This window comes from Rissa tridactyla, chromosome 7 (genome assembly GCF_028500815.1).
Source record: "Rissa tridactyla isolate bRisTri1 chromosome 7, bRisTri1.patW.cur.20221130, whole genome shotgun sequence".
Classification (NCBI taxonomy): Eukaryota; Metazoa; Chordata; class Aves; order Charadriiformes; family Laridae; genus Rissa; species Rissa tridactyla.
The window spans coordinates 14,316,997-14,340,727 of record NC_071472.1 but is presented as its reverse complement, the minus strand read 5'-3'; the positions used below and the strand labels follow the sequence as shown (position 1 = coordinate 14,340,727).

The 23,731-nt window shown below is 42.3% G+C and overlaps 1 protein-coding gene across 3 annotated transcripts in view; it reads left to right on the top strand.

The window, feature by feature from the left end:
- EPB41L5 (erythrocyte membrane protein band 4.1 like 5) overlaps positions 1-22,858 on the top strand; it is a 60,995-nt gene extending 38,137 nt beyond the window's left edge. For 2 of the 3 annotated variants that reach the window (XM_054210327.1, XM_054210328.1), the window contains exons 17-26: positions 6,494-6,660; positions 7,223-7,317; positions 12,495-12,623; positions 13,196-13,257; positions 13,903-14,013; positions 14,583-14,676; positions 15,619-15,696; positions 16,383-16,424; positions 16,816-16,949; positions 17,604-22,858. In XM_054210327.1, the coding sequence (XP_054066302.1) occupies positions 6,494-6,660; positions 7,223-7,317; positions 12,495-12,623; positions 13,196-13,257; positions 13,903-14,013; positions 14,583-14,676; positions 15,619-15,696; positions 16,383-16,424; positions 16,816-16,949; positions 17,604-17,661 (970 nt within the window). In that variant the 3' untranslated portion in view covers positions 17,662-22,858. The remainder of the gene's footprint in view (positions 1-6,493; positions 6,661-7,222; positions 7,318-12,494; positions 12,624-13,195; positions 13,258-13,902; positions 14,014-14,582; positions 14,677-15,618; positions 15,697-16,382; positions 16,425-16,815; positions 16,950-17,603) is intronic. The other variant, XM_054210329.1, reaches the window with a different exon arrangement.
- The last annotated feature ends 873 nt before the right edge of the window (positions 22,859-23,731 follow it).

Genomic DNA, 23,731 nt, shown 5'->3' with positions numbered 1-23,731 from the left:
AGGGGTTTATTTGACAGTGTCGTCATGTACACGTATACTTGCATGCCTCTTTTCTTCAGTGTTTACCTTCCAGCAATGTCCTTTTTCCTTGCCTTTTCACATCAATCTTCTTGTCTTTACCTTTGCATTACTTTCCCACCCTCTTTCTCATCTGTACCGGTGTACTAATTGTGCCCCCTCCCGCTCCCCAACGATCCAGGCCCTTTGATGCTGCCGACCGCTGTCAACGTGTTGGAATCCCGTGGGACGCGTGGGCCCCGCCGAGGACCCGCGCTGCGGAGGGACAGTACACCGCTTTTGTCCATGAGCGCAATGTGAAGAATGCGGGAATGCATAGCGGTGCTGGTACCTATGCTGTCCAAACCACCATGACCAGTCTCTGAGACGTGGGCCTTTCTGGAGCTTGAGACTGCTTTCTAGCAGAGGCTGGAAAATTACATTTTGAGCTGTCTCTGAGATAAGGACAATGGACCCAAAGCTGACTATAGAGGGGGGGAAAAAAAGCTTTCATTACAAAGGCTCTGCATATCGTGCTGTTGGTATTTAGCCTTTACAGAAAAAAATAACATAGACCGGAAGCCACCCATCACTCTTACATTGAAAAGAGTGTATATATTTTTAATTGTGTTAAGACTTTTCTTAATGATTGGGGAAAAAAAAATTAACTGGGTTTAACTTTGAAGAGCTATCCAGGAAATCACATTTGTAATAAAACTGCACAAGCAACCAATGGGTTATAATGTGGTTTCCAAAATCTTAGTGGATGTGACTGCCCCTCCTTTTGAATCATGATTATTTAAAAGGTATTTAAAAGATAGATTGTTGATCTGAAAACTAACTTCTTTTTTTTCTTTTTTTTTAACAAGTCGCCTTCTGAAGAGTCTTGTTTGGAAATGGAATAGAATTATTTTAATTTTTTTAAGAATAAATTTATCAGTACTCCTGAAAAGGCAAAGAGTAATATATTATTTTTTTTTGCTTTCTAGAAAATTTTATGTCTTTTTTGCTGCTGTGTTCCAGTCGAACCGAAACAGAAATATTTACTGACAAACACCAGTCCTACTATATGATACAAAAGGTTAATTGTTAAGTCAGAGGTTAAGACTCCAGCTTCATGGCTCACTGATGTTCTTGGGGGCCTTTACCAACGTGAAGGAACTACCTTTACCCTTGAACACTGAGTTTTCACATGTTTTCTGAAGTTAGCTGCTTTTAAATTGCAATATTCTTTTCCTATTAAAAAAGGAAAACTTGTGGTAGAGCACTTTTTTAAAATTCACTTATATTTGGCTTTTATGATAAAGAAGGTGTTTGAATGATTTTTAAATTGTTTGAGCAAGTTTCAAATTGCCACAGAGCCCAGAAATACAAAAACATTGTTTTCAGATATCCAGCCCCAAGGAACCAAGAAAGTAAGTCTCGGCTAGGACATAACTTAATATTGCCCGAGATATTTTGGCCTCCTCACCCTTGCATCTGACAGGGGGAAAGGGATTGCTAATGAAGTGAGAGTCTCTATTTTACAACTGTGCTTGAAGGAAGAAAGAAAAAAAAAGAAAAAAGGTTATGCAGGCTACATATTAAAGATCTGTAGGATCTACGAAGGTGATGAGAGCAATCTGTTGTGCTATTTTTAGTTTTAGGTTTTGCAAGGTGGATGTTGCAAACTTCTGGAGCAAAGCAAACCTATTTGTTTATTATTTATAAAGTTGCATAAGAATATGCAAATGAGAACAGGTGTTTTAACTTTAAAATATCGTATAATTTCTGTGTAGGTGGGGGAGATAATTTGAATGGAGGAATATGTATTTAAAATTGCATTTTGTATTTAAAATGCAAGAACATTGTTGCAATAACAAGTCACTCTTATTGCAGAGTTTTAAGTTCAGATGTGCTTTCAGTAGTGGTCAAGCTGCTGCAAGTAGTGGCTGACTCCTCAGGTATCAGGGAAGTTTTGCGTAGCTATCATAGAATTAAAGAATGGTTGAGGTTGGAAGACGCCTCCGGGATCATGTAGTCCACCCTCATGCTAAAAGCAGGGTCAAGTAGAGCAGGTTGCTCAGGACCGTGCCAGCCAGGTTTTGTGTAACTCCAAGGGTGGAGATTTCACATCCTCTCCAAGCAACCTGTTCTGGTGTTTGACCAACCTCACATCAAAAAAGGCGGGTTTTTGTCTTGTATTTAGGTGGAATCTCCTTTATTTCAGTTTGTGCCTCTTGTCCTGTCTCCGGGCTCCCTTGAGAAGACTCTGGCTGTTATCTTCACTGCCTCCATCAGGTTTTTATACACATTGATAAGATCCTCCTGAGCTTTCTCTTCTCCAGGCTGAACAGTCGCAGCTCTCCCAGCCTCTCCTCATCCATCAGGTGCTCCAGATCATTTGTCATCTTCCTGGCCCTTTGCTGCACTCCCAGTGTGTCCCTCTTGTCCTGGGGAGGCCAGAGCTGGGTGCAGCACTCCAGGGTGTCTCACCAGTGCTGAGTAGAGGGCTGGCTGCCCCAGCCGCCTGCAGCGTGCTGACTGTCACCGACTCCCCTGGGATTAACTGCAAGTTTGGTAATTAAAGCTGTGGCTAAAGTTTTTGTATATTTTATTTATTTATTTATTTTGCATGACAGCAGAACTAGTTCAGATTCAGGATAGGGCAAGAAACGCTGGTTGCCTGAAATCCATCAACCTTTAGAATGGATTTGGGTTAGTGTGGTATATGTTGCATGCTGTTGCTATGTGGCTTTGAATCTTGCATACATCCCAAAGGTCAGTTTTGCTCTTTGCTGGGTTTATTTTAGCGGGACTTCATTGACTTGGGGAGAATCCTGTTTTCCACTAAAGTAAGTGACAGTTCTCAATAGCAGACAAAGAAATTGTACCACACTCGTACCACCAACGCCAAACTACATTTTTACAGGGACAGGTCACGTAATGTAGAAACAGCATTTAGGAAACACATGGATGTCTTTCTGAAGAGTATGGTGATGACAGATCTTTGCTTAATATCCACAAAGGTTCTGCAGGCAGCACCTTTTCCTAAGGGTGTTTTCTTTCCTTTCCTGTAGTTGTTGGCTTGTGTATATTACACTATGGCAGTATTTGGAATTATCTTCAAGCAAATGGGAGACAGCAGAAGTCTTGGAATGTGGGACTCAGCAGACTCAGCCTGCTTGATTAGAAACTGAATGCACTTGAACAGTCTTCGTTTGCAGGATCATACATCCCCAGGATTTTTTCTGTTGCTCTCCTCACTTTAAAAAGAAAAGGAAGTTCTTTTTTTCTGAATATTTTGCATTTTTGTTTAGAGGAAAAAAAAAAACAAATCTGAAAAGGTGACAGGCTTTTAAATTTATTGCTCTTCTTACCTTTAGGTGTACAACGTTGAATGCGCAAAATGAAGGAAAGGAACAAAGAATTTCATACTATCATACTACCTTGCAGAGTCAGTGTGAGAAACTGTGTATCACTACCAGTTTGCCAAAAATAAAGTAGCTTGTGTGGTGCTCCCTGCTGTTTCAAATAGATTACTTGCAAAAGAATTCTTTCTTTTGCAGCAGACTTGGATAGTTCCTGTAGTTTGCAGATTGTATTTCACAAACTAGAATGAAGTATTGTTTTGCTTTTCAAGAAAGAAAAAAAATAAAGCATACCCTTTGTAACTGACAGCTTTCTCAGTCATGTTATGCATTGTATGCTGTATGGAACATACTAATATCAATATATTTGTCAGGCAAAAGGAGAAATAATGCAGTAGCTAACTCCCTTAACTGTGGGAGTTCTCTGAGCATGTAACTACTTCTGTGTGATTTATTAGCGGTTTGACAAACCTTTCCATGCACTCGAACCCTTTGATTATTCCTACATTCATAATTACCTGTATGGCTTGAACTCGTGGTATCATTTATCAGCTTTTCTCTTGGAGTATTTCTTAAAATATGCTGATAGAAGTTGATTATGAAGACATAAAGCCTGTCACTTTAACGTAAAGTTCAAATATCTCTTTGTATGAGGGTAAGTGCAGGAACGTGGAAATCTAATGCCCATTTCATTCTGGAGTTCTGCATGCTGACTGTTGCAGAAGTCCTGCTTTTCCTGGGAAACCTTTTATTTTTCTTTTATAATTGGTGTGCCGGGTCATCAGTGTTTTGTAAGGGAAGTCAGAAATTTTGTGAAGTGATGATCTTGTGCGTTTTACTTCCGTAGTCTGGCCATTTATGAAGCTTGCTGGGTGATTCCTGGGGATGCTCTGAAGAGAGTGAAGAATCTGGGTGGCCTTGAGAAATTTAATGCTCTTTGGGGAACTCATCTTTTGGGCCTGCAAATTTCAGTGGCTGAGGGTCTCCCTAATATGACTTTCCTCTTGTGACTGCCTGTCTCAGGGTGGCTGAGTAGGTTTTTCAGTGGGTCTGAAGGCAAAATGGGGTCAGTTTCTACTTGAATCTTGGATTAGGAGGCTTCTCTTGAGTCTACCTAAAATTCATTTAGCTTCCCTGAGGTCCTGCTGTGATGCAGGGGTGAAGCTGCAGGGACCCAGCCCAGTTGTCCTTGCTACCTCTGCCAATCCTCCGTCCCATGCCACAAATGGCAATAAGGTTTTCTACAGACTTTCCTCACCTTTACGTAAGCAGCACGCTGCTTTTGGAGCAACACTAGACATCGGGTGTGCTGTTTGAATGCACCACCAGATTTCAAGACTGCCCCTATCTCTAGCGGGCAGGTTTTTGAATCAACTGTCTTGTCTGTCTAGTAAATGTTCCTGCAGTTGTGATGGAGGAGAAAAAAGGCTAGTGTAATTATCCTAGCAATTTTGTGATGAAGATAAACTTCATTTTTCACTTATTTTCTCTCCACTTGCTGCAATGCTAAGAAAAGCGTTAGAAGATTACAGTATAAAGAAGCGCTAGTGGTGCTCTACATCACCTGTCTTAGATGGAGTTCATAGGAGCTTATACCTAGTTGCTTCAGCATGTCATGGCATCAGCACCTCTGTTCTGCAGGCAAAATCTGAACTTCTGATACTGGTTGTCATATTAAACATTGGGGAGGCTATTTGCGGAAAACTGTCAGAAAATAAGGAAAGCGTTGGCTTCATGTGGATATTATAACACATTTTCACTCTCATGCATAGGCATCCTCTGACAGTAAGGTACAGGATTCAGTCTCACTTTGTTGCCTTAATTGGAAGAGAATCTCCAATTCCAAGAGAATTACTTCTAATAATTGAAGTTCTCTTTATCCATTATTCCCCCTTTGCAAGACTATCTGTTGCTTGCCGTTTCCCCTTAGTGGTGTACAGAGAGGCTGTAGAGGATATTGAAAAGTTCCTTGCTATTTTCTTTGCTGGTAACTTCTTATTCCACTGCTTACGAGAGTCAAGCAAGTGACCTCAATTTGCCTCATGGCAATTAATTGTCTTAAGATGATTCGTACATTATTAGCACTAAAACGGTGATATCCTGTAATCTGTTTCAGAGGTATATATTTAACATTGGAAAGATTCTTTTGGGTGCTTGAGCGGGAGGGAGGAGTTTTTTCCTGGAGCCTCCGGTGACAACAGGGGACTGCTTCCAAATTCCAGGGGCTGGAGGGAGGCGTGGGGCATTAACCCGGTAGTGATAAGGGAGAAGCTGGTCTGAACTGTCAAGTAGGGAGCATCTCGGTCGGTGTGTAAGGGTAAGTTCTGTTGTGGCGGGTACTTGCGTGGTGTCATTGTTCTCATATTTGGGACAGGACTTTCAAAAGGGATAGATTTTTCTTCTTAAACCAATATTGCAACCAATCTGCGCGTGTGATTGTTGATTGCAATGGGTGACAGTCAGACTGCAGTTGTGGGCACAAGTTGTCTGATTAACCCTCATGTTCCGCAGGCTGCTGTTTCCATATTTGTTGCAGTTTGCTGTTAGGGTAGCTTTGGCTCTTCCTGAACTTTGAAGAGAGGGATGAGATTCCTGACTGTACAACATAAGCATCATAATACAACTTTTGTTACTGTAATTGTTTTTCTGTTTTCATGGTCGGACAAAATAAAAAGGAGACTTTTCCATTAGGAAGCAAAGGAGGTGAAACAAGGGATCCTGACGGGGCACAAAGTACATGCTGTGGTTCACTTAAGATATTGTGACTGCTAAGGTTTCATTCATGTCTCTGCCAAAGTTAATAAAGCTGGAAATAGTTCTAGGTATGCCTAACCACAACATAGTGTCAACGCAGACCTGTGCACCTGTCTGCCCTCTGATCTGCTTACAAGTGTTGGGTGAAGTGCTGTACAAACAACTATTTGTGAACAGTGTCAACTTCTCTCCCCCTAATTCTTCTTTCTCCTGTAAAAATCCTATGTAAAAAGCCAATGTCTTTTAGTTACCTAAAACGTTTCTTACAGAATGTGTCTGGTTACCAGAAGACGGCTTGAAAAAAGAGGTTGCGTGTGTTAAAGCTTTTTCTCGTTACAGGAAGAGCGGTAACATGATTCTGTGTATCTCTGCCCGTCTTTCTGCCTTTGCAGCGTACCTCTTGTTGATTTGCTAGACAGCACGGAGTTGCCAGAAACTTGTGTTGATGATGCCGTAGGCCGTCCAGTTGTTGGCTTGGCAACAGGAGATTCAGAAGAGGCTATTAATTGCCCTCATCCTGGCACAAAGGAAACTGCTAGTGAAAAAGCAGACTCTGATTGTAAGCAAACTTACAGATTTTTCCCTGTTATCATGATGCGTGGGGTCAAAGTTGACTGATTAGGTTGTTATGAGGTTGTTTCTTTCAAAAAATCCAAAAGTGTTTTAGACAGCTCCCTTAGATTGTATGCATAAAGACGGTTTTACCCACCACTGAGACAACAAAGCTGGTCAGGTCTCCCCATTTCAGCTGGAAGCAGCTTATTTCCAAGGTCAGAGGTATAAGAGAAAAGTCACAGTTCTTTGTCGGGTCTGACTTTTGCCACAAATACAGTGAAATGAAGTGCAGCCATCTCAGCAATTAACTCTTGCTGCTTGCTTGTTTGCTGTGAGGATGGCTGGGTAAATGAACTTGCAGGGGTGCAGAGGGTTGTGATTAGGTACATACAGTCTGTAGGCTTGAAAGGTGCATTGAAGGTTGAGCAAGTGGCTTCCCCCATCCCTGTGCTTATTTCCACACCTTTAAAACCATATAACTTGTGTTCAGGAAGCATGCAAGTCACAAGTCAAATAACTCTATGGTGACATTAGCAAGAGATGATATGTTTTTCTGTCTTTTTCAGTGTTTGAAGACACATTCCTAAAGCTGAAACAGCTGGAGACAGAGTGCAGCAGCCCCGTGCCAACAGAGCGTCCCAACGTAAACATAAATGTACAGGTACTTGGGCTTCTTTCCTCCTGGCAGAGTCGCTGAGTTTTGTTCAGATCATTCTGAAAAGTCTTTTGCTTACCTTGGTCCATTTGCTTGATTTGTAAGAATACGAGTGAGTAATATTGGGGGTTAGTAAAGGAAATACAGATGCTTTGTTATATATAAACCTGTGTGTGACAGAAAGTTGGGGGGCAGAGGTGCATGTATGCGAACTGCAGCCTGGTGAAATTTTCTAAAATCAGTGGGAGTAAAAGGCATAAATGCTTGAAATGTTCCTCAGTTGCCTTTATCTGTAGGTTACTAACTGTATGGCGTTGTATAGCTCACCCTCTTTTTTGAGGGGGTGAGCTGCTTTCCTGGTGTTTTTCAGTTGCCTTTGGTAACCCTCCCAGAACATTGTTTTGACAATTTATTTTGAGTCAAGTTTGCCGGTGATCCATCCCTCCTGTTAAGTAACCAGTTTTTACCTGCTCTCTGAAGTAGGTGTTAGTGCTGTCTGTGTTTACGTAGAGGGGAGTGATGTGGTTGGTTTTGTGCCCTCATAAATCCTTTTGAGCAAGTCAGGCTGCATTTCCACGGGCAGCTGAGCCAAAGTACGAGCTTCAGTGCCCTGAACAGGGCGAGGGCCCTCTTCTCCCTCGCTCCTCTTTGCTCTTCTTCACCCAGCTTCCCTCTCTCCTCTGTCAGCTCCAGGAATCATTACATGTTTTGGTAAAACAATGTAGCCTACAAAATGGTGAACAAAAATTTTTTTGCCTTTTTTTATTTTGAACTTTTTGTTAAGGTGTTAGGTTTTATTGTTTCATTTTTTAAGTTGTTAAATAGTGAGTTAAATAGGTTCATGGAAGGGGTCAAAGAAATGTTAGAGCCATAGTGAAAATACGTAGTGTTGCTAGAGCGGGTGGAGGGGACAGAATCTTACAGCAGTGAACTTTCATAGATTCACCAATTATGAGACAACTGCACCCAGGCAGGATATTCTTCTTTTTAATGAGCTTTAAAAAATTTGGAATTTAGGTTTTCTGCCAGGTTTGCCTGTAAATCATACATTTAGAAAGGGGGGTGTGTGTGGATAAAAATACAACTTACTCTGCTTCCCCTGTGTTAAAGCTTTAGGTGCTTGATTGCGTTTTGAACAAGCAGAGAGTGAAACACCTGGCAGTGTTATCTCTGTTGGCGTTACCCTCCCTTGCAGGGAGGCCCGAGGATTTATCTAACTTTCGGTGAAGCAGCTATCATTTTTCTTGCTCCCTCAATAGCAAAATGATCCAGGTGGCAAGAGAGGTGTTTAGCAGTTGCGTGTTTGGGCTCAGCCCATTCCTGCGTCTTTGTTCCCCCTCTCCATGTGAGAGCAGGCTGCTGCTTTGCAGTGCCTGGGGCTGCAGCAGGCTCTTTGCTCGTGTCCCCTTTAAGGTCTGTGGTCAGGGCCGCCTTGGGCACCTCTCTGCTTGGTGAGCGCGTTACAAAGATTACCGAGTCTCTAAGAAGATTAGTCAGATAGGTCCTGCTGTGCCGAAACACTGGCTCCGCATAAACTAAAGCAAATGAACACAGTTTATTTCAGAATATTTTTGCCTGGTGAGCTCTATTTTACTTCAGACAAAGAGGGGGGGGAAAAAAAAACATTTAATTGGTTAAATGGAGAGAACTGAGCAGGAGTGTCTTAGTGGTTTTTAAATGGTGGCTGATACAATGTAAGCACGGTAAGGTTTCTGTAACAGGTTAATCTAACAAACAGCTGCCAATACGGTACAGTCACGGTTATCCAGCTGCTGTCGTGTGAGGTGCCGAGTAACTTTGGGTATTAGAGGTTACAGATACAGGGGTGATAGAAATGTGATTAGAGAGCAAGAACGTTTGCATAACTGAGAAATACATGATGTATGGATCAACAGTATGCCAGCGTGATTCTTTCTTTGGGTGAAAGAGACTTCAGCTTTCAAGAAGGAAGTGCAAATTGTATTATGAAAACATAAATCATCAGTGATTTTCCTTGTGTAGAAAAGATTGAAGAAAGCTTTTCAGCCTGTGATGTAGCTTACCAAGAGGTCACTTGAGAGTCACTTTACAAAGGTAGAGAAAGATTAGAGGCTGTCTCTGTGTACTTTAAATTCTGTCTGCTTCAAATTGCAAGGCCATATATGTTATGGTAGCACCAAATGACCACCCCCAGTTGCGATTAGAGACGAAAGTTAATGCTTTGGAAATGAGCCCTGAAAAGAGTGACCTAAGAATAACTATTAAAACCACTTTGCTTCCTGTTTTGAAGGCTGCTTTAGAAAAAATATAAATTTCCATTTACAGTGTTTGTTACAAAATTGGCTCTCCTCCTGCACCCAGTTCAGCTCTTAATCTGCTCATAAAAGAGGTGTTTATGGCATCTTCTTCTGGCTGAACTGACTGGGACTGAGATATATCCAGTAAAACCTTGCGATGAGCTTAGATCCTGGAGCTTGCTGTTACTTCAGATGAACACAGTGTTACAGTGTTCTCTCTGAAAGCGTGTGATTGCAAATTTCAGCATCTCTCATCTCCTCCCTTAAATTTTACCAGTGTATGAGATACCAACCTGCGTAGAAACAGTTACAGCACATAAAAGGTTTAGTAAAATGCATCGAGGGAAAGCATTAGTTTTCTGCTTATGAAGCAGAGCTGCATCCTGAACTTCCCAAGTGACACTGTCAAATGTTGATGAAATGTTCACTTCGGCTTTGTTAATGAAAAATCTTTAACTGTTTTCCATCAGGGTCAGAGATGGCCAGCCTGCATCATCTTTACATAATTCTATACTTGCAATCAGTCAATTTTGATTGATTGACTTGGTAGGCAAACATTTATCTAGTTACCTGCATTCTTTTAGAGAAAAAGAGAAAATTTTCTAGAATAAGAACTGGGAAGGGGGTAATGAATGGCTTCATTCTTCACTGCTGCTCCCTGCCAAAATCTGTTGGGATGGAAGAATGCGACTTTGTCCTTTCCCAGCTTTTGCTGGTGCAGTGACCAGATCTGACAAAAGAGAGCAAATAGCTCTTAAATACACCGACGCTCCACTTTCATCAGCTTCTGAAGTGAAATGAACAATAAAAAGTTCACCCTGTTCGCCCGTGTTCAAAGTCTGCTCCAGAGTCAGAAATGCAAGGACGTGAGGGTTTTATTTTTCTGAATTTGTTGTGATCTGTAAACATGGGGAAGTTTGTCCAAAATGTGCCTGTATTAAAGTCCATTGCTTTGTACGAAGTGATTTGCGGTGGCACCAGGAGCACTGCTCAAAAGCACAAAGGTTGGGATCGCACACCCTGCTGCTGCCTTTAATCTTTCCTTCCCTTTTTACGTCACAGCTTAGCTCCATATTTTGATTGAAGAATAAAGTACAAATATAGCTTGTCTAGTGCATGGAAACAATAAAAATTCGTAACTAGCTAGAATATTGACAAACCCTAACAGCTTTACTGTTTTATGTGAACAACTAAATGTCTTGTAAATTAGATGTTTTGTGATGCCAAATGCTTTCTCCTCTAGCTACATGTTTTTTCCATTAAAAAAACCAATAAAACACCAATGCTTTTTTCAAGCACAAAATGGAAAGGAGAAAAATGTGTCTTTAATATTGATGGAAATATTTGCTTGCTTAAAAGTTGGGAATCTAATCGCTAATAGACTAGAGTGACCTAATTGAACTGGTTGTTCAGGTGGAGGAAGCGGAGAGGAAATAAAACCCCAAAATGGTCCTTAAAGCACCAGTGTACTGATGTGCTCAGTTAAAATAATCAAATTTACTGTATCACTGGTACTGGAATAATGCATTAAAAATTCTGCGCAGGGACTGTTATATCCGGTTCAGTGAGGTCCAGCATAAGGATTTAAGGATTATCTCAGTTGGGTAGGGTGACTGTACAAATAATAATTCGGTCATAATTATTCCAGACTTTTGGCAATTCCAGCAGCGTCTCGAAAATAAAACCACTTAATTATTTAATAATTATTTGTTTTGTTAGTCTTCATGAATTACGTGAATGTGCTCTGCTAACAATAGTCATCAGCAACACTGGTTGTTGGTCCTCCTAATATTTTATGTTGACGATGATCCTTGAAGATTTTGCAGATGTCTGTATTCAGTGCTGACTGGGGTCAAAATTTTAATACGGTTCTCCCTTAGTCTCCTGAGTTCCTATTTGGATACCTGGAAAAGTGATTTAGAGGGAGACAAGAAGAGGAAGTGTTTTTCCCTTCTCTAAAGACCAAATACCTAGAGGTTCTCACTAGTGTTTCCAAGGAATGAAAAAAGATGGAAGTGGATGGAGAGCTGGGGGGACGGATGGGTATTCACCTCTTTTTAACTTCTCACCCTGCGATGTCTCTGTGCACTGGGCTTCATTCCTTCTGGACACGCTGCAATTCCTGCCACTAGGAATACAGCAGGACTGTGCCTGCGCCGGGGCGTGTTGCAGGAGGAGAGAGCCTGCCTTAGCCAGGGAGGGTGGCATACGGCGAAAGCAGGGCTCTGTCTCCCCCTGCTGAGTCATACCCCGAGAAGAAAGGTCACAAGGTTTAGTTTCCACTCAGTTAATTAGCTTCTGTTACTAATCAAATAGCAATTAGTAGATTGAATGCTTAATTAACATTTTATAATTAAGAAATGCAATTCACATAATGAAATATAGTGTAGTGAAAGGTATCTCATTTTTAATTGTCATCTTATGTATCTGGCTGCTCATTTGCTCTGATATAAACAGTGATGGGAGATGTAGCTAATAGCACATTAAACTGTTGTTCTAATTTATACGTGGATTTTAAGGTAAAAATCTTCCAAATTTGCATTTGAGAGTAAATTATCAACCCCTAGTTAGGCTATACTGATATGATATAATATGGTGGCCGCTATATTGATCTATCAGTAAACTAGGCTGCAGATTTAGGGTCCACTTCAGTTCTTGCACGCTGTATTTTTAGCAGAGCACTTTGCGTCTCCGCTTCTAAGCAGTGTGCGTTTTTTACATTATGTTTTGCAGTGGCTTTACAACTGAGTTCCAAAATAAAGGAAAAAATTGCTTTCTCATTTCAGTATAAATCTGCTGACTTTCCTCTCTCTCAGGGCCTTGTTGTTACTTAGAGATGTTAATAAACATCAGGCCAGACCTTTCTATGTGGGAACTGCTTCTAATAACGATTTTTTTCATGTTGAGGATGAGGTGGTGAAGTTGACAGATAAATGTCTGAACAATGCAATTGAGAGCCCAATCGCAGCAGCGCCATGGCTTCCAGCAGATATCAAAAGCAATATCCTGAAGGCCCAGGCAGAAGCAGGGCACAAGGTGAGTTCTCAACCGATAGGGACTGTGATGTTCTCAAATCTTTCATTTCTCCTCAATTGCCTGGTGTTGGAGAAGGTGCCTTGCAGATAAGGTGCTCCAAGAGCCAAAATCCAAGGTGGAGTAAGGACCTTTCGGCCTTCCTTCACAGTAATAGTGGTCCAGTACTGGAACGGTTGCCCAAAGAGGAATCTCCGTCCTTGATGGTACTGAACGTGTAACTGGACAAGGCCCTGGAACAAGCTCTGGTTTGAGTGGTGGTTGAGCCAGGTAACCTCCAAAGGTTGCCTTCTAACCAAGAAATTATTGTGCGATTCTGTGACTAAGACCATGCATCTAGTGTGTTCTAGTAAATTCTGTATCAAATAATGGTATTTTGGCTACGTTGGTGAATTATTTTTATTTCTGCACTGAAGCTTTCACATAGAATTGATGTTTTAAGTCCCTGAGCAGCAGATGAAGAGCATGCTTCTGTGCTCGGAGGGAGGCGTTCAGCTCTTCTGTGAATTTCAGAACTGACGCAAGATGGAAACAGGTATCAGAAACTTACATCTTTGTTCATGTTTTCCTCTCAGGTCGTAAGAGAAGACAGCCTGACAGGTGTCAAGAATTCCAATATTCAGGATGCTGCTGCCAGGTAATGAATAGATTTGGAAGAAAGATGTGATCTGTTTACCCAAGTACGGCACTGAGAACCTGCAGGTCATTGTGGTCTTTCAGTGGCTCGGTGATCATTGAGTTTTTACCTTGTGTAGTGTAGCTTAACCTGGTGAATGCAAAGTGTTCTTAAAACAAAAACTGGCAAGCACTATAGTTGCTAAGTTTTATTATATACAAGGTAATCCAGGTACTCCGTGTTCTCCCATACTTTAATTTGATAAACGTCACTCCAACAGCAGGTTCAATCGCTATAGTTATTTCTGACCTGGGAATAACTTCAGTGTCGGGAGAGGGGCTGGGTCTGTTCACAGTAGCTGTTTTCTAGTGGAGGAAAAAAAAATTGCGTACAAAAACCTGACACAGGCAGTTGATTTCCTGAGAATTACTGAATCTCAAATGATAGCTAGTTCCAGCGGGATTTCAGACATTGGAAAACTTAAAGGGTTACAACATGTGATTTCTTGACCATTTGTGAAGATGAGCCATGTGTCAGACCTCAGAGAGCATGTGGGGATATCGAATAAAATGGGCATCAGCAACCTCAAAAATATGCTGTAACAAGTGGTTCTTGAAAAGCTTTTGGTAGAAGGTTGTACCTGTTTTTTGTTTTATTTTGTGCCAGGAACATTCTCCCACCAGGCAAAACACAGAGTAGTCCCCCGACAACCAGTCCGGTATTTCAAGACCCAAGAGAGCTGCTGAAAGCAATCCCTGCCTCAAACACCTTTGTTCCGTAAGTGATTCAGGAGAAATGTGTTTCTGGGGTAAGGGAACCAGGTGGAGATTATCGTGAACAGGTCTGAAAAGATGAGGAACAATTTCTGAGCATTTTAGGCTAAATCTAACTAAGCAGGTTTAGCGATGCATCTTTAATGACTGTTGCAACAGTTAATCGGTGTAGTCCAGGCCTCGGGGTGAGTATCCTAGCAAGCAGTACGCGAATCTCTCTCATCTTCTGAAATGACTGAAATATCTGACGTCCTGCTGCCCCTGGCTCTAAAGAGGAAGATAAGAGGATGGCAGGGAAGGCTTCAGGTGAATTAGAAACAAGGGCTGAAGAAGCTCCTTTGAGACAGAAGACATTGGTACTGTTGGGTCTGTACACGGCTGTAGCCGAAACTAGGAGAGAGAGCAGTAACCAGTGAAGGTAGTTGGAAGGCGTTTACTTCAGCATACAAACATCAGCCTTTGTCTGCCGCACATGGAACTGGTGTTTTGAGTTGTTGGGTTGAGCTATCAGGGAAGCAGCACTGTTCCATGCTGTCCCAGAAGTGTGCTGATGAGAATGTTTTCTCCTTTCAGTAACACGTTAAATGAGGACAACGCTGCCTCTAACCATGAGGACCTGCTGATTCCAGCTAATCTGGCTGCAGCTGAGGAGGCGGCTGTTTCAAAGGTATCACCACCTGCCAGCCTGGAAGGTTTCTGTGTGTCACGTTCTGAGCTACTGATGCCTCCAGGCAAGCACAGCAGCCCTTGCTGCGTGCCCCTCCTAACTCGGTGAATACCAGGCGTTGGGGAATGCCAGAGAGTGCTTTCTGGAGCAGACAGGGACACTGTACAGATCTTGCCAAAGGCCATTTCTGTGTGTCCTTTCAGGTTCTTTCCCTGAGACTTATTTTTCTGATCGTTTTCCTGACGCTGGTGGGGAGCCCCTTATATCCCAATGATTTGATGCTCCATGAAAGAGACTGCAGGGGTGAAATTTCTGACATAGGCAATTCCTATCAAAGTAACCACAGAGAGAAAAGTTTAAATTGAAATATTTAATTGTTACAGGATATCTGGTTACCTTAAGTGTAAGGTAATTTTTAACTGGACTCCATGAAATATACACAGTAATTCAGGGGCCAGCTTGCCTTTGTCTCTTTCCAAAAGAAAGAGGAATCCAACATCGGACTCTGATGGTACTTCAGGAGACTGAGGAGTTATTCTGGATCACTAAAGCACCATCCCCTTTAGCTGTTGTCCCTCTAAGCCAGGAATATGTAGTTGATCCCACTGAATAATTATCAATTTCATCCTCTGTGTTCAAACACTGAGCTCACAGACCTCACTGACCTTGTCGAATGGCACAGTGTACCCCATCTTCACATCGAAGAATGGGACAGTTTCACAGCTTACATGGCAATGACTGTTTCCAGTATGTTCATGAGAATAAGTGAAATGAAAAGGCTATTAACAAAGATCATATGGAAAGATTTGAGAAAACAGACCTGATGATAAACAATGGTGTTCATTAAGGACACTGGTCTATAACTTGGGAAGCCACTATATTATTCAGCAGACCTATGTGGTTACTACTGGGAATTCAATTCAAAATTGATTTATTCCATAGAGCCCTCCAGATGACCAGGACGTTTCCTTAACATCATTGACAGAGAATCTAATTGACTTTACAGAAGCCACACCTCGGGTAAATGTATTTCAAAACCAAACTTCTTCCTTCACGCATACAATGGTTTTTACTCAGAAACTCTCCTCTGGCTTTAGTATCTGTGCACTGGGCTTGGATCTGCTGCAGGGGAGTGAAGCGGTGACTGACCTGGATCGCTGTGTGTGTGCCCCTGCTCGTGGGGTGACTGGCCGAGGGATGTAGAGCTACAGCTTTGGAATGGAAGTGAAGAAATCGGAAGATTAATTTGTATCTGTGCCACAAGAGCCTGTGGTCTTATTTTAGTACATCTGCGAGTGCCTGCCTGCTTGTCAGGCTTTTGGGCATACTACTACTTCAGAAATTACACGTAAATGTGTATGTATACACACAGAGAGAGTATATGTGTGTGTATATACATATATATAATAAATACTCGAAAAATAAACTTTGAGTTGCCTTTTGGAAGGGAACGCTGTGCTGAAACTGCTACCAGTGAGTTTCTGTGAGTGAGCGGGTATTGGCTGTGTGCTGTGTGGCTGCCACGTACCTTTCAGTCTGAAGTCACACCGTCTGTAGCTAATGGCTCGCATGGTTCAAAGACTAGTGATGGACAAGTATCCGAGATGGTCTGGGGAGGCAGTATTGTTTTGGGAGGCAATGTTGTCTTGAGAATATTCTCAGCTACTTCCAACCTTTTCTAACGAGCATTTGTTTGCTTTTTGTAGGTGTCTTCCCAGCCCACAATAATGCCGAGGTGGATAGTGCCAGTAAGTTATTTGACTATTCCTTAACAACAACATAAAAAAAAAAAAAAAAAAAAGAAAGCTTTTGTCATGATTAAGAAACAGGAGCTCCAGTAAAATAGTAAAATGTAATAATTTGGAAGCCCATACCAGACTAAAACTAAAACAGACTAATTCAGCTGGAGTAAATCAAACAACATACATATCCTGTTAATATTTAAATTTCATTTTTGCTGCATTACATTCCGGTAAATGCCATAAAAGTTTCTTTTAAGAACGTGCATTTAGTGAAGCCGGCCCTGGACCTCAATGAACCTCAGTTTTTACTGTTCTAAAAAAACCATATTGAAAAATGAGCCTGTCTTGTCCTGGCAGGTTTTTATTTCAGTTTCCTGTTTCATTCTCCCCAATTCAGACTGGACTGGTTTCCAATGGGCCTTTGGGAAATGACGTTGCCTTGGCGGTGAAGGCAGTGAAAGGCAGCGCGGAGACTCTGTTGTCGTCAGCTGGGTTGCCAGCGTCCCAGCAGACATCCGAAGTCCTTGCGAGGTAAGGTCTCCTCAGCTCTCACTTCAGAAGTGTATGTAGAGTGGGAAGGAAGTACGTGCTCTTACTGCTTCCACTTCAATAGTTACAGTGGTCATTTAGACACAGTGCCTTGTTTTGCTGTGTTTATAAACTCTAGTTCTGTTCTCAACTAATTATTTTTAATTATCATTTCACGTCAGTTTCCTTCTTCACCTGCTAACACCTTTTAGTACTAGACTGAAATTATGGTACAGATTAATTTTCTGAGAAATCTCTTTACAATGTTTCAGTATCTCCCGGAGGATTGGGAGGGGGGGAAATGTCCCCCAGTTATTTCCAAGCTGTAAGGAAGTCGGAGAACAGAATCTGTAGAAACTTTTCCCCTTCCTATTCCATTCTGCCGTGCTGGTGAGGCAGTGCGATGGCAGTGGTGGTCAGGTCTTTCAGGGAACCTCTTACGGTGCAGATGGCAACGATGCTACTGCACTGTGTGATGTTGATTCAGTTTGCTCTTCTGCAGGTTGTCCATTGGTCTCGTTAAATTACACGGGGAACAGCTGTTAAGGCTCTTTGGAACAATACTTGTCTTTTTTAATCCATTATGTCAGATCTTTTTGGAGGAGTGTATTTACAGGACCTCTTTTTTCTTTTTTTTTTTTTTTCCTTCCCTTTTAGCCCAGTCACTGAGGATGCTACAATAAGAACAAAATGTTTACTCACCACTGAACTCTAGAAGAAGGAGTTTCTGCACTTCCCACCTTGTAAAAACTCCAATCTTCTAACATATCCCCAAGGCATCCTTCTGAAAGGCTTCCTTGGGATCAAACTCTTGCTGAACAGGAGTCAAACAGCCAGCTGGTTTACTAGGATCCAGGAAGAGACTTCTACATTAATTGCAATCTAACTGGAATTACAGTCTAAACGGCATATAAAACCACATGCACATTTGATCTTCTGCCTCAGAAGAAGTGGAATAACACACTGGAGCTAGTTCTGAACGTGAGGAACAGAATCTGGTTGCGTTCTGCTCACACTAGGTTTAGTCTTACTTACCCTGTGCTGCCTCTCAAGTGTTAAAGGAGAGTGTTCGCTGTGATGTTAGGTGTGTAGTTTCCCAGCACGGTGTCCCTGACCTCTTAGAGTCATATTGGAAAGATTAGGAGAACTTGTAGGGCCACCTTGTGGTCACTCTGTGTACGGTGGCTCACGGTAGTGATCACTGTTACATACAGCCAAGGACGTTTTCTTCTGTGTGATTACTCCTTCTCCTTCCTTCGTTTCACCAACACATACTCTCCTTTTTGGCCTTAAACCCCTTAAAATATTCCTTGCACCTCGTTACAGTACCTGGAAAGAATGAAAATCTAGTCCATCAGTGACCAATTACGTTGACTGGATTCGAGCTGCTCATTGCAACCAGGGAAAGGAAGACTAACCTGCCAAACAGCTCATATCGTTAGCAGACCACAGCAGAGGTCCCACATTTTGACACCGATTATTTCATTTCCTATATGACTCAAATACATGCATTTTAGACTGGAGGTATGTATGTTTTAAATGCTGGAGTAGTGAAGGTGTGAGTACAGCTTACTTCAGGAACTGCTTATTGGTTAGTTTTGTTGTCATGTAGGACTAAGAAGAAAAATAATTTTCTTGTTTCTATTCTATACTGTTTCTGGGTGTTGTTTCCAGGTGCTGTGCTTTGGGAATACTTACCAGGTATGTTAGCGGCATGAGGGTACAACTAGATCAGTTCTTAACACCACCCCGAATCCTGTTCCAAGTGTCATCGAATAGTTATATGTGGAACAAAGAATAGAAAGAATAAGATGAAAACAGGAAAAAAAGATGAAAAGCTCCTGTAAGCAGTTCCCTTCTTTGTGGAAGGAAGGTTGGAGCACTTGCAAGAGCATGCTCCACGGAGCTGGTGAAGGCCTTTTGGTGCTCAGGTGAAGTACAGGATACGATGTGCCAGAGATCGTTTGAGCCCTGGGCAGCAGGACCCTCATGTGGACGTGCAGAGGTGAGCACATGGACCCTGGGGGTGCAGCTTGCGAAAAAGGTCAATGCAGAGTCAGAGCGAGGAGAAATACAGAAGCCAGATGATGAATTCCACATCCAGCAGGGAAGCACAGATGAAGCAGCTGGGATCTTTCTTTCTTAGGAAGAGGTTTGTACATATGACTGGGCTTGGAGGATGTTTTCTGCATAGTGCTGCTGTTTATTTATATACATGTGGTTCTTAAAAACAATTTTAAATGTGAAGGTTCTGAAACCTGTCTGCACGACTTCATTTCTGCACACCGGCTGCCCGCACGTCTCTCAGTGTAGACAAAGATTTGGACCAAAGCAGTGTGGGTTGTGCAGGTAAGCTGGTGACCGGCTGGGCTGCTTCTTTCAGACTTGGGTGTCCTTACTGCTGCTCTGGTGCTCTTGTTTGCAAGATGCTGAATGAGGGTGTTCGGGAAGAAGCCACGTGGCATTTACATGGCCCACTGCCACTCCTCGAAACCACCGAGGCCTTAATGGAGAAACACAGAAACCACGGGGAGCTCTCAGGGCTCACGTACCAGAGCGGCTCTCTGCAGACAATGATGTGCAGCCGTTGCCTCAAGAACCAGGAGTCAATACTGGTGGCAGGTGCTTCAGGTCCCCCCCTGCCCCAGCCAGCGCCGGCAGGCTCCCCGCTCCCCAGCCAGAGGGGAGCTGATGCTCTGGACCAGGTCTGTCCTTGTTGCTTCCAGTTGAATATTGGCTTTTTTTATATATATACTTTTAAGTCTGAGCCTTATTGCATATTAAAACGTAGAAGGTTCCCGATTCAACTATCAAATGTCTTAGTCTGGATTAATAATGCAGTTGCTAGCAAAGTTCCTGCAGGAAAAGGGAAGCTACGGCTGCAACAGCCTGCTTCCAGCACAAAGCCAGGACTGTGTGGGGAAACTTGGCACTCGCTATTGATCTGTTTGCTCAGCAGCTGAGCTGGCGTTCGCCAGCTACATGTGTTGGGTTTGTAAATAGACAGAATGCAGTAGCGCTTTCTTGAAGGCGTGTTTGATATTTGACTCTTCCCATTGGGTTCAGGAGCTCTGTGAACTGTCAGCTTGAATCTCTCCCAAAAGCGGAATAACGGGAGTTTACAGTTTTACAGCATTGCGTGTTCAACACCATCCTTAGATTCCTCCCAAGCAATCACATACAGCAAATAGCAAGTAAATAACATGTGTGGTGAGTGTGTCCCCCTAAAATCTACATGGTTCCAAGTAGCCAACTGTTATTTCAGCGTGGTCGAGATAGGAGTGATTGAAAGGGAATGTGGTTTTTACAGATGTGTGCGCACACACAAAAATTTGAGAGGGGCAAGGGTTTTCCTCAACCTCCTCTTCTTCAGAGGACTAATACTTGAAAATTTAATTAAAAATTCAAAATTTTCAACTGTTACACTGGGGACTTGCAATTTCCAGTCAATTTGGGGCTGCAAACCCAACTCTTTCCCATGACATTTCATATGTGGAGCAAATATTCGCTCCATTTAACTCAACGTAGCTTATTTAGCTAACCCAAATCACTGTTCACGTAGGGAGCCTGGCGGGACTAAGGCGCCGCAGTTATGTGGTCTCATCAGACACATAGGTGCGTGCCTGAACATCCTGTAGTTCGGCATCACTATTTTGCTTTAACACTAGCGGTATCGTGCTGTATCACGACTGGCGAACAGGTAACAGAGCATTACTCATCACCTGCGTATCAAACACAAATAGGTATAATAGTTCCTACAGTTAAGTGTTGTGAAGTATTAATTAATGCCTGTGTGACACTGAGAAAAGGGGATTTTCTTACTATTGTCATACTATTGACTGATTGGCTGTAAGGTCCAATTATCCTCTAAAAGGTTTTTGTTTTTTTTTATATTTATTTAAAGAGATTTATAAATAAAACTTTTGTATGAATCTGTTGTTGGGATGCTGGCTGGTCTGCCGACCACCTAAAAGCTTTAAGAGTTGACAGGAATGAATAAATGCATCTTCTGTTACAGTCATTCGGAAAAAGCCAGCTCCCTGGTTTAAAGAAAAAAAAAAAAAGTCTTTTTTTTTCCCTAAGAGAGTTATCCCCTATTGACTTACTGACTTACTAACCCCTGTCCCAGCCTGTTCCCCTTCACTGGCCTTGGACCCTTCTGCTGTGTGCGCACGTAATGCTGATCAGAGATGGATGCTTTTTTTTAACTCTATAATTAAAAAATGGTAACTTAAACTAAAACCATAAGTGATTGGATCTAAAAGTAAAAGTGATTTTACTCCAATTATACTCTGTAAGTGATTGAGTAAAAGATTTTATAGAAATCTTAACATTTCGAGTAACAAGAAAACCCCACCCCGTATCTCAAAGTGATTAATCTCAGGGAGATGCTGGATCTCAGAGCTGGGTTTCAGTCTCGCCCATTGAGTCCAACGGGAAGAGCCCAGAGGCGGCACGTGCCGAGCGCCAATAATGGACTTACAAGGTTTTGAAACACATATTAAAATGTGGGAGTTCAGGCCCTCTTCCACTTGAATTAAGGGAATCCCTTCCTTAGTTCAGTGGTAATGCTGTTTAATATTGGCAAGTCGTACGACGTAAAATGACTGCTTCCCTGGTAATCAGTCATGGTTAATGAATCAGCTTGAATGTGTTCAATTTTAAACTTAAATTCCATGTATACTTTGTCAAAGCCAGAGAGTGGTGTAAAAGCTATGTTTTGGACAATCTTTTGGCCACAACTTTGGCAAGAAAACTTGCAGCACTGGAAGAGGAGCTCGGGTGAAACAGTCCAGTTACGTTTGGGTCTCTTCCCACACACTATTTTTCAGCCGTTGCCTGTTACGCCTTTGCCCGCACCTTGCTCCTTCTCGTTTCTTGAAGCAAGGGTGAACTGTTGAGATCAGCGTGTCCTTCACAGGCAGCACTGGATATATTTTTCACATTGTGACATATTCTGGTACAACCCAAATCTCCCATAGATTAAGTGTTAGCAGCTGTATTTCCCGGCCAGTTGGCAATTAAAGCTCTATCTGGGCACGTAGAGTGTTCGTTAGTCTGGAAAGTTGTAGTACAATTATAGAGCTGTTAGACATGGCAATGTCACAGCTTTCAAATGCAGCTGGACAATCATAACTTTTTATACCAAAAAATAAAAATAATCCATGCTAATGGCCTTCCAGTGACGCAGGTGTAATCCGCGCGTGTTTGGTCTGAGTGTTGGCACCGTAGACACTAGTAGAAGACCCTCCCCACCCCGCTCAAGTGGAGGTAGAGCTGGCGCTGCCGTGGCCGTGTGCGCCCGCTGGAGATGGGGAGTGGGTGCTCCCCCTGCGGTGAGCTGGGACCCTGCGCAGCAGGAGCTGCGGGGTTCTCCTGCAAAACTCGCCTCCTTTTTACTGTTTGGCTTGAGCACTCTGCTTCATAAACACACACGCCCCACACACACCTATAACTGGACAAATTTATTTTTAAAATACGTAAGGATATTTTTTTAGCTAGAATTTTTTTGGTTAAAGCCACACTAACTACTGTATTTTTACCTTTTATATGTGAAGCTTGGCAATAGCTCTCAATGTATAATTTATTTGTTGTTTTTTTATAAAGCGAAGTGGTACCCTCTAGCTTCTGTTTCACAACAATAGCGATGTATGAACTGTTTTGGGCACTGCACTGAGATCTGTATTGAAACTGTACATGGGAACAAGAAGCTGTGATTTGTAGGCCACTACACATTCTTGAAATGTTTATACTGTAGTTCTGTCTCAAATATACCACGTCAGCGCAAAAGTCTCGCAGAGTCATCTTTAAGCACAGCTGTGTTATGCTGGGGTGGCGGTAAAAGACGGGTGGGTTGGTTGGGACTTGGGGCTGTGCAGTTGGGGCCGGTGGGCTACTGCACTCCTGAAATCAAAGCCAAAGGTGCGCAGCAGACGCCTGCTTCCCCACTTCCCTGCTGAGCCCTCACTGGCCTCAGTTCAGCGGGTCTCTGGGGCGGTACTGTCTCTACGCTAAGGTCTCGGCAGGACCTGTCTCTATGCTAAGGTCGCTTGGCAGCTTCTAACAAAGAGAAGGGTACCTGGATTGGAGAGAGATTTGTAAACTTATTTGGGATGTCAAAACTGCAGGCCATGTTGTAAACTTAATCTGTTGTCAATTAAAGCGTAACTTAAGAAGGCATCTAACTGGCAGATAGATGCTGAAGAATTAAATGCCTTCTTTCCAGAAGAGCCGAGACTGTCCAGGAGGACTGGCGGGTGTTCAGTGGTTTTGAAAATCCAAGTACCAAGGTGTGTGTCCAGAAAGGAACCTTGAACCTCCCAGTGTAATTTCACAACACGCATTCGAAAGCACGTGCGGGTTAGTGGGGCAATCTTCCTTCTGTTTCCAGTAGGGGATTGGTCTATGTTTTGCAGTACAGTGGTGCTAACGATTGTTTAAAGGAAACTTAATTTCCAAACCCTGACTGGTGAAATGCTTAAGGAGGCAGGAAAGGGCAACCAAACCATTTGATGATCATCTTCTCAACAATTAATAAACTTCGGAAAGTATCAAAAGGGAGGGAAATAATTCCATCCTAATGACTAAGCTCATAGAAAGGAATTTCCCTTGTGGCATAATTTGTTGTGTAGGTCAAACTACGATCCCAGTGATAAGTCGCTGAATTATTCTTCAAATCCATTTATAACTCAAAACAATGAAAGACGTTTGCTATAGATATTTTTTTATAATTAAAAAAACCCTCTTTAAATGTCTGCATTTTAAAAGAAAATCCGTCTGCTATT